Genomic DNA, 11515 nt, shown 5'->3' with positions numbered 1-11515 from the left:
TTGCAGAATGAAAAAAAAAAAAAGATTGCGGGGCATTTTCAAATGTGTGCAGAATATCTTAAAATATCATCAGATAATTAGGTTAACTAGACAAAAAGGGCAGAATCCGTGTCTTTTTACCCCAAACACATGGTCATGCCTTAAATAAGTTGATGTAAAATGAATCATTTGTGTTCAAACGTAATTGATACATGAAATAGAAAAGAAAAAAGACAAACCTATTTGAATACCAGTTTTATTTCCATGTTTTCACAATATGTTCCAAGATTAAAATTGAAATTGAAAGAACCCTCCAATTAGCATGATATTTTAATATCTTCCCAGATTACAACATGTACATAGATGTACCCCAAAAACTTATACCTTAAGTAAAAAGAGACCCCAGTTAACATGAATGTTTACACCTATATCTCCCTCGATTATTACACAAATTAAAATATCCCAAAACGCACAATTCTAGTAAATAGAACCCCTTTTTTACAATATATTCCCGGATAACTACACTTAAACATCCCACGTTTATAGTAAAAAAAAAATCCCCATGAATTTTCAATAGCCTTTCTGTGTCAGTGCATCTATAAAGTACGCAAGCAAAATACAAGGATAGTCTATGCACCAAGTACACTAACAACCCCAGTTATGACTAGTTTTTCAAATGAACTTTGCCAGTAGTATATTTGAATTAACTAAAATTCTTTTATCTTTTCTTTTAGGTGTAAATTTACTATATGATTCTTTATATCCTTACTATATGATTCTTTATATCCTTGGTGAAAAAAAACAAAAAAGTTACTGACAAAAATGTGTGATACCCACACTGAATTGTCAAACAATTCCACTTTAATGAAATTAAAGCACTTTTGGAATATCAATGTGCCTTTTACCTGCACAATTAAAATACAGTATTGGTATATGCAACAAGTTCGTTAGAACACACGGTTATTACTCAAGCCAGATCATCACAAGTTCTTTAAAGGAACTTTGCCAGACATTTTACTAAAGATCATTTGTATCTCGTTTTAAAGTGTAAGTATAGACCATGTTTTAAGTGTCCTTGTAAAAAGAGCACTGACAATTATAAGACACACGATATCCAATTTAAAAACATGTAGATCCAATAAAATAGTCCCCAATTAAAATAATAAAATTAAACCCAACTTCATCCTTCCAGTAGATTTTCCAAGTTCTTGGCTGTAAACCTCCATTGTTCTTGGTTTTCTTTCATGGGGCGGTTTCAGGCGCAGCTGAAATGGACAAAATAAAACGTATATTTAAAAATGTAGATTCACAGTAAGATACAAGCCGTAGATGGTCAAAGAAAGGAATCACAATTCTGTGTCTATTATCAGGTTTTGCATATAAAATTTTGTTAGTCTTTAAGGAAACATGGATGTGCTAAAGTCAATTTGCAAGCTCTTCTTGTTATTGACATTTTAAATAAATTTAATTAAATTTGAATCAAACTTAAAACATTGTTGTCCCAAGTCTATCTCCCTAAATGACCCTAGAGTTACGCCAATTGTGCAAATAATATCTCCCAAAGGAAATATACTAAAGAAAAAGTCATAAGTAAGGTTAACCAGTGAATTTGACATCTTTGACCAAATTAACCTTTTCACCCTAGGCAGCTGAGTAGGTTTAACTTTGTGATTTAAATAAAGTCACAAGTAAACAAGAGTATAGAAGAGCAATGAATTTAATATGCTTAGGAAGTAGATAGATAGATAGATATTATATTATATTATATAGCCTATCTTTTGGTTTTTCTCAAAGTTATATTATTTGAAACAATAGGATGGCGTTTGGTCGGATTAAGTGGCAAAGAATTGACTTCATAGGCAACTTTATAATTTAAAGTCAAATGCACGGTGGTGGCACAAAGGGAGAATGGCTTACCTATCGTCATCTACAAAGCAATCTGCAGGTGGGCCTCCATCACAGGGGTTATCATCGTCAGTTGGATCACCGTTGAGATTTCCACACAACCCATTCAGATAGCCACCATATGTTTCTGTAGTAAAGAGATTTTCAAAATAAACTAAATAACAATGACTTATTCAGATGATTTTTTCATTATTAACATAGAAGATGATTATCATTTTACATTTTTACTCAGACATCACTAGTGCAGAAGCTATGGGTATATGTTTCTTAAGATTATTTACATTTAACAACCACCCTATTGCAATAAAACGAAACGAGTGTTAATTAAACTATTATATTGAAATAAAATTACCCGTATGAGACACTTTAGAGATATGGCAATCAAGTCATCCTGACCATTCCCCTTAGAGAACAACATGCAAAAATGTGTGACCATTCAGAATAACGGGAGATATGGTAAACTAGATCGGTCACATTGAATACATTGGCTTCATACGAGACCCTTGAATGAGTTGCCTATTTTTACATAAGGTAAGCTCTGAAGGCCACAGGGCATTCTAATTTAAATTTATCAACGCTGTAAGTTGACAAGATCATCGCAATTTAAACAAAGATTAATATCGGCCTTCAATTAGTTTCCAAAGATTTTTTGTTGAAACATTCACAATATAATAACTTTACTCTCATCCCCAGAGCTATTGAATGTATAGTTTTTTTTTTATTTCTGTTTAAGTAATTTTGACATTTTACATGTACCTGGAATATTGATGGTGGCTCTATGTCCTTTACGTTTTAATGCGCCAACAGGGGTGGTGAGTTCAACTTTCAAAACACCACGCAAGTCCACGACAGTCCTCGGGAAGTCTGTTGGGTCGAGATACAACATCACACTGTGTCCCACGTCTTGTGGTATGATTGTTGCGACAACAACATCATCGTCAACCTGGAGTACAAAACATATGCAAATAAAAGACAAGCAGTTGGGAAACGTTAACTTTGAAATTTGTCATGACGCATTCAGAAACGATACATTTTACTGGTAACATATAGTGTGGATCATCAAATATTGTTTTGTACATGAGGCGTGAGATTTCAGAAAATGAATTGATTTACACATCGGTATAAACGTGTGTGTGTGTGTGTGTGTGTGTGTGTGTGTGTTTAAGAAACCAATCCAAATGTTTTCACGTTTCATTGCTGAAAATAACTAATCAACCCATTCCCGCACCTTTACTGTTCCATCTGTACTCATCTCAATGGTCATATTGCGCACATGTATCAAAACCTCCTGGATCATGGTCCTAGTACTGCCGGGCTTATTATAGACAAATGTGCCCGTTATGTTGAATTCCTCGGCTGCTCCTGGCAGGGTTTCTGACAGTATATATCTGCAGAACCCACTGAAAAGGAACTGATCCCCATCGAATTGTTTAATATGGGGGTCTCCTCTGATTATACATTGACCCGCTGAAAATTGTAAAATGATATATTTAGTGACAAATATATGGTTTCTAACAATAAGTTGACTACACACACAAAAAAAAAAAAATTAAAAAAAAATAAATAAATAAATAAACACGCGCGCACTAGTGGCCCCTTCAGTAGGTTGATTTTTGTTTACAATGTTCAGATGAAATAATACATGGTATAATAAGCGAATGTATTTTCTCAAGTCATTATTCTTTGGGTGAATTCCACATCTAACATCTCAAAGTGTTTTTGGTTTTTCAAAAGGCACAAAAAACACATTTTGGAAAATAACTTATGGTTAACTACAAATTAAAACTATTTTCTATCTAGCAATAGATGGGAACTTCTTGGCGTTCAATAATTGAGAATAATTTATTTCACACAATTAAATGTGTATATTTTACTAAAGGCACATCTGCTAACCCACTCAGATATTTAGGGAAATTGGCTGAATAATAACACATTTCCTGCTTAATTAATTATTGTTGATTAATAGATTTTAGAGATTCACGGAAAGTTGTCTGAAAGTTGTCTGCCTTATTACTGCTACGTGCATCGCCAAAATTAAATCTTCTTTCTGAAACACTACAGCCCATTAATGAAGCAAGCAAATAGTTTTTCTGCTATAATAACAAATCTGTTAATAAAGAGTAACAGTTTAGGGCTAACATAAGGAATAATATGAGGTATCAGAAAAAGTAACTTACAAAAGTTACGCTATTTTAGTTAAACAAGAACATGACGCCAGACCTTAAAGAACCCAAAACGTGACCTAAAGACCAATCTGTTTAATAAAATATGACTTTAAACGCTCAGTCTATAAAATATTAATCGGAAATAGGGGCCTACCTCAGTAAGAAAATCTCGGTTGTTTTAGTTGCTTTGTGCATTAATTCATTTCAAAATAAGTCAACCCATTTCATTTGAATTAAACTTACTTGGACAACTCCCTTGAGGCATAGAACAGATGGTTAAGTGTTCGCCAGAAAAGTTGGAAAAGAACTTCATCATTAACTTTTGGGTGTTACCCACTCCAACCACATCGCCTGGGCTTGCTTTGAAGTGTAACACAAGGACGTCGTCTGAAGAAAAAAAAGACGTTGGGCATGTATGTCCAAGTGTGTAACAAATACCATTTTAAACGTGCTTTTAAATAATTCTGCCCAAGGGTTTGTGATTTGGTCCAGATATAAATGCAATGCAAAATATCCATTTCAAGCATAATGCTATTTGGTATATAGCCCAGACAGTGATGTCATATGCGTGTTTATTATTTAGAGACCATAACTTTAATCTGAGATGATTTCTTTTTAATGATTATAATGATTATAATAGATTTCCGTGCGAAGGAATCGTTTAACTCACCTACAACAGGATTTTCCTCCAAAATATCGGTCGCATTTGGGGTCGTCAAGTCCAATACCCACACAACGGGAGGAGCTGTAATATTATAATATGTAAACCTACCAATATTTGAAAAAATTACTTTTTCTTTGAAAACGTTTATGTATTTTTACAAGCTCTGTCGAAGACCTGCATTAGATGAAGGCGTATATTAAGAAATACAGTGTTTATATTTTGTGGTTCCAGATGCATATTTTATGATGAAATGACATGGCGGTAGAACAATAAAAACGGAATGCCATATTCTACAACTGTGGGATTCACGGTTGGTACCTGTCTGTAAAAGCGAATAGCTTTTTTTGATATTGTGTCCAATGGATATTTACTTACTAGTAGAAAACGTGACTGTTAAATGTGTGCTATTGACGGCAGTGACTACGGCTAGAGTAGCATACATCTGAGAGCAACTGAAACGTGGAGAAGTCTCTGTGTAGCCGTAACCTAAAAAATGATAAAAATGAAATTCAATAAATATCCCATCTTATTTTACCTATACAAAAGAATGAATAAAACATCATAATTCATCTAATTTTGATGCAGATGCAGATGCAGATGATACTGTTCATAATAGCATAAATATAAATTTTAGCATAAAGATGGGAAAAGATTAATTTGCTCTAAGAATGGAGTGATATCAGTGAACTCACCAATTCCTTGAAGGTATCTTTCCAATGCTTTATACTCTTCTAAGCTGACAATAGTGAGAGGTTGGCCAGAGCCATCGGGAGAAATGTCGCGACATTTATTTATCAAATCAGTTGGCGACGACGCCGTGTGATTTTTGTACCCAGTAGTGCAGTTTTCATAACCAGAAGCTATGCATATGTCATCGGTGTGTCCCACCCAAGGCACACAGGTACAAGCATCTAAAATATTAAGAAAATACCTTGTCCTACTGATCTGAATAATTATCATCAACACTTAAAAACGGACAAAAAAAACACTGTTAAAGACGTCTATCTAGAAAAATATTTCAGCGAAAACAATTATAACCGGTAGATGTCAATAGGGGCAATATCTTGTCCATTTTATATACAGACTTGACATTTAATATGGAATATTTCAGTTTCGAAGGATTGGGGACCATGACCGTTTCTGGGTAGAACACAGAAACCGCGCGGTTTTCTTTATTGAGGTCAGATTTCACCTGAACCACTCAACTAGTCAAAATAGACTTTACAGACATCCAGAAGAGGCGTACAACGAAGCGTGTGTCGCGTCTTAAGTGACTAGGGTCATTGACAGTGTCAGTATATGGGGTGGATACCACATTGCTGCCAAAACACCAATAGTAATCATCGACGAAAACCTGAATTAGATCAGATAAAGGAATAATCTGGGAACCACTTGAATATCATTTGATAGGGGGCATATTAGAAACAATTTTAGGTTGCACGGTGAGATTACCGGTACAATCAGAGCACTTTTAATAGCAGATAATTTGCAGCACCAAGGGAATGAGCAGCTACCTTGGTCATCAAAATCGCCATATTTGATGTGGGTAGGCTATACTCGCCGAATCAACGGCCTACATGTCCCACAACAAAACTGGACCAATTTGGACAAGTTTTGTCCTATGTCTGGAATGTTATTCCAGATTGAACTTTAAAAAGCTAACCCAAGAAATGCATTGCCGCTTGTGAGCGCTGGTAGCAACCAGATGAGGTCAGGCGTAACAGCGACCGTTGCTGTGATTAGACTGACGTGAGGGTCCTTTGTGGAGCGTGTAACTCTTTTACAGACAACAATTAAGAAAACATGAAGATCCAAAATATCTCTTTTAATGGTTGTCGTATGGCATAGAATAGGTAATGTATTTTTGTTTGATTCACTGACGAATTCAATTAATGAACTGATGTCACAATGACATCAAAGAGATAATTAAAAGTTATTAAAATACAATTTTAATCCTTTATTTCATTTAACAGTCAGCGAAATAGGAAAAAAAAAACAGATTAAAAATGGTTTGGAAAAAACATTCCATATTAAACGTCAAGTCTGTATATAAGTTATCTATATATATAAGTCGTGTAAACTAAAAAAATCAAGTAAATCCTTTTAATTCAAAAACATAACTCATGGCGACGTATACAAGACCATAATCTTCACCCACCTGTACCTTAATTTCTTTGATAAATCCGATTTGATCCCCGATAATTAATTTCCCAAAACTTCATCCTTGGTGGGATGGCACCCGACGGATTTTTATGCATATTATATTAATGAGGAGCCCTCTAAGACACTTTTTATATTTGCCGCTTTTTGGAATGAATACTCATTAACCTCCCTTCATCGTCGGTCACCTATCTCAGCTTCTTAAACCTAGCCAAGACGATCTCAGCCAAAGTCAGTGATTGTATAAAGGTTTTAAACAAGCATCAATTAATGCTTTGTATGCAATGAAGAATATTTCCGCCTGGGTTGGTTTTCAAAGGCTAATAATTTTTCGAACCGACTCAATCAGTGTTTGGTTTTCTTTCGCATCACAGTTGCTTACCACAGTTTGCCTATGTGTCTGCAGACCAGTTATGGTAGCATCTACTGTTAAGTGACAGATAATGAGCACTCAGCCTGTTAAAAATTTCATAGTGCAAATATATTTTAATCTGAGAACATTTCTTTTTAATACGCCGATAGATACCCGTGTTAAGGAATCGTTTTACGCACCTACAACAAGATTATGCTCCAAAATGTCGCTCGCATTTGGGCGCCTCAAGTCCAAGACCCACACAAAAGAGGAACAGAAAAAATACCAGTTTGTGCAAAAACCTATGGTCGTTGCTATGTTTACGGCACTTTGATAATGCCTTTGTCCAGGCAGTTAAAGAACTATCAAATTGATTTCAATGTCAGTTGAAAGTTACCAGTCAAAATGAAACCTTGCATTTCAAAACAAAAAATGATTTTATTAAGTGTCCTATAATTATTTGCTCATATCTTACCCAACTTTCCCTAATCTACAGATCGGTCTATCACATTTAGCATAAAATTGTCTTTTTGAATATCACCTTTCAATATAAGAACCAAAGCAACAATAAATCAACAATATGGGGACACTAATTTTCAAACATGAATAGGTTTAATTATTCCAAAGAGTAATCACTGTGTCTTCATATTATCATCGCATTCAGGTTCAATTCATAGCATAGCCAACTTGAATAAAGTGAAAAAACTGAATACTTACCGGTTTGGTCCAATTGTTGAGAGAAAAGCAAAACGAATGCAACAGCTATTGCCAGCATTTTGACGCAGCAAGAAGATGTGAGGTGTCCAACCTTGCAGTCAAGAAGAATGCCACGCACTAATTGTACTTCTAACAAAACTGCAATATATATACACACATAAAGACCACAAAGAAGGCAGTCATCGCGCATGCGTTATTCAGCAGACGTACCTGTGATTGACAGATGCACCTCCAATGTCAGCCGAACCTGTGGAACTCTATATAGGACAAGAATCTTTAATTTTCTAATACACATGAGAATACTCGAAGAGTAGTTATCGCTAATACGTTGTGACGCTTTAAGTGGGCGTAAGTGGGCGTCAATTCCTGCATTTAACAACTGCATCTCAAATGCATATCAAATCTGAGGCTCAGGATAGGAAATAATGGAAAAAGCATGCTGGGGCCTTTGTACAACAGTGGAACACTATAGGCTCTAAATGATGATGATGATAATGATGATCTCAAATGTTAGCCTTATGCTGCCCAAACCATAACACTTTGCCAATGGAAATGGGGAATGACACGATCCCTGTCCAAACCAGCCCACTGTGGCATGATGTCAGTTTGGGATTCAGTCTCCTTCTGAGTCCAGTGTCCACTAACATTGATTGTGGACAACTGATATTTGCAATACATTTGTCCCAATTAGTGTTCAGATGAAATTTAAGAAAATCTTAAGATAGCCATTGCCTTGAGACACTCAAGCGTGCACTGTGTAATTTTTTAATTGACACCCTTAAATGGAGATCTGTCACTGAATGCAGTGGCCATACTCTAAGCATTTGCATTTTTGGGCATTCTGAAGCACTGTGGTCAAAACAAAAACTTTTTTTGCCAGTATATTTATAATAAACAGAGAGAAAATGCAGTCAAGGTTTTAATACCAGATACTATTTAATGCAGCATTTAAGAGGAAAAACCGAAGAGACAGATATTTCTTTTTAATGTCCCGCATTCAGCTTGTATGTGCTTCTTCAAGTAAGGCGAGTACGATGCGTAGGTAAATAAGCAGAATAATATATCAGCGGTTGGAATAGAATACGTCCCTTACAACATTTAAGTAACAATCAGGAAATCTGTTTCAAAACTGGTTTGGGGTTACATCAGAAAATATGAAATTGTTAATAAAAATTACCACCCAATTATTTTCAAATATAACAGTATCAGACATCAAAGAACACGAGTCCCGTCCGAAGTGTTAAATATCAACAGAGTGGACTGGCCAGCGCTACCCCCTAGTGCAAATCCTACCGATGATACCTAGGATGACATTGACGGATCGCTCCTACGCAAAATTCTCTTTTCAAGGAGACTTCAGGCAACGTGCAGTAGGCTTATCACCGCAAAGATAACTACGCCTTTATGAGGTTACTCCATATTAACATTAGACAGTTATAAAATAGAACATCGTTTCAACGTCACTTTAATTACACCAGTTAGAACTCCAAAATCCTGCCAACAAATATTTCTAAAAAGCTTAAGTAAACATTTTATCGCTGATAAGGCAAAATAAAGCCTTTTTAAATAAAATTCTGTAATTAAGGGGCTCATAACTCCCTGACCAAAATAAACCAAAATGGGGGCATGGGATTGAAGCCCATTCACGAGTCGTCACATATGCCAATTTTCGTGATAACATCGTGTTTGGGGACGAAGTTATGCCCCATACCTGTTGCTATTTAACCTCAAAATAGAAAGGCGTTATGAATTGACGATTAACGCTTTGAGTTGCCTATGATCATACAAAAAGATGAGGAATTTAAAAGCCGATATGTTATATTTTCGTGAGGACTTTCATTGTTTTTAATCAGCACAAGATGCATTAATGAATAATGAGATGCAGGAAAAACTCATTTTCGGTATCTGGATGATAAAAAACACCCTCAGAGCACCCTTTACAAGTGTGATCTGTCTGTCAGCACACATTCCTCTATTGCAGATCCACCGTCCCTGGCCTGTAAATTTGGGTTTTCCCGCTGCAATCATTAATCAATTCTAAAAAATTCTAAAATATTACAGACCTTTTCCCATCTTTATGAGAACCGCAACCAGTTCATCTTGTGTATATAACCCATCTAAAAAAAGGGAAAAATTGGTTTCTGTCGCAGGACGAAAATTTGACCACACACAAACAAACGAGCAGACCAATAGACTTGCAGTTTTTTTGCAAGTAACGAACCAACAGAAGCAAAAACTTACCTTAATATCTGCAGTAAAAATGAACAAATTTATTATCTTAACCAGTAAGTTACTTGTTGAAATACGTACACCATCCACTGAGTCCATGGCATTTTTATGCTTCCCCTGGACAAAGTCGCATCAGCAACAGGCTGGTCATGTTTGAGAGGTGACCGAAGATAGCGCAGGCAGCCTGATGTTTCCTGTGTTTCCCCCATGATGCAGCGCTTGGTCCATGGCGACAGCTACGATTGAAACTAAGACATCTCCCCTTTTCTTTCAATTACACCTTCAATTATTCATACATAATGTTACCACACTGCGATGTCTGGCGACTATAGTTGTTCATTAAGAATTCAAACCTGGCATTAAGTTTAACCTTGATCTATATCTCTATTTTCAGAGAGTGTGCGAATCCCGAACTGGACATTTCAGTCCAAATAAGGCTCATAAACAATAGCGCACATAAAAGCTTCCCTCGGATTGAGGGTCCCCCATTATATCCGTATATATATATTTGGCTTCATTACTCGGTGTAAACTCATAATCTATGTCGTTAGTCCAGTATCAGATTTAATTCACCGCTCACCGGTAGTTGCATTGGGTGTCATTGATATGCCAAACGAGCGACTATCGTCCAGACAACTTTGCAGATGTCCTATCCAGAGTGGCTCACATGCACAGGTTTCCTTTGCAACGACGAGAGAGGGGGGGGGGGGGGGTTAAAGGTATATGGAGCATTTTAAGTGGTAATACAGCACTCTCAGTAGATCATATGATACGCATATGAAGCAGACGATTCTTTAATATTGTCAACGCGAAGACATACTTTTTGTTTCATATACTGAGATAAAGCAGATGGCTGCTGACTCTTTTACCGATTGGTAAAAGTCGCCCGTTGTGTGTTAGGCGGCGGGACAAAAAGTAATAGTGACAGTGCCTGGGGGGGGGGGGGGGGGGTCAACTGTAGAAATCCTTAGACTTATCCGTTAACTTGCGAGAATAAGCGAGAATAACCATAACTGAGCCAGTCATGGTGGTAAACGGAAACCACGAAAACCTCCTGCTGCTTTGCGAAAACCTCAGAAAAAGCTTCCAATACTCCATGTTATCTACAAGTTAACTCAAAATTTGGATAATTTAAACTACATTACACACAGCATGATTTTTGATACAGATTTTTCCTCTCAGGCCCATGATGTGCCACTCAGGCTGCATAAAGTATAGAAGTTACAAGTTCTTTTTACTTTGACCAGAACTGAAAATACAAATCAATGCTTGTAAATAGTTCACCCCCCTACACCGATTCCTTTCTAGTCTACGATATATTTCCATGGTAACATTGTAGATTAT

At 36.2% G+C, this 11515-nt stretch overlaps 1 protein-coding gene across 1 annotated transcript; it reads right to left on the bottom strand.

The window, feature by feature from the left end:
- Positions 1 to 219: 219 nt before the first annotated feature.
- On the bottom strand, positions 220 to 8181 carry LOC106156908 (uncharacterized). The gene is made up of 9 exons (XM_013532348.2): positions 7943 to 8181; positions 5406 to 5624; positions 5089 to 5199; positions 4720 to 4794; positions 4293 to 4436; positions 3113 to 3351; positions 2641 to 2827; positions 1897 to 2011; positions 220 to 1244 (listed from the first exon to the last, which is right to left on the bottom strand). The coding sequence occupies exons 1-9, from the start codon at positions 8130 to 8132 to the stop codon at positions 1235 to 1237; spliced, it is 1290 nt and encodes a 429-aa protein (XP_013387802.2). The 5' UTR covers positions 8133 to 8181; the 3' UTR covers positions 220 to 1234.
- Positions 8182 to 11515: the final 3334 nt, after the last annotated feature.

This window comes from Lingula anatina, chromosome 6, assembly GCF_051362555.1.
Source record: "Lingula anatina isolate TDL-2025a chromosome 6, LinAna3.0, whole genome shotgun sequence".
NCBI lineage: Eukaryota > Metazoa > Brachiopoda > Lingulata > Lingulida > Lingulidae > Lingula > Lingula anatina.
This window is presented reverse-complemented; position numbering and strand designations above follow the sequence as displayed.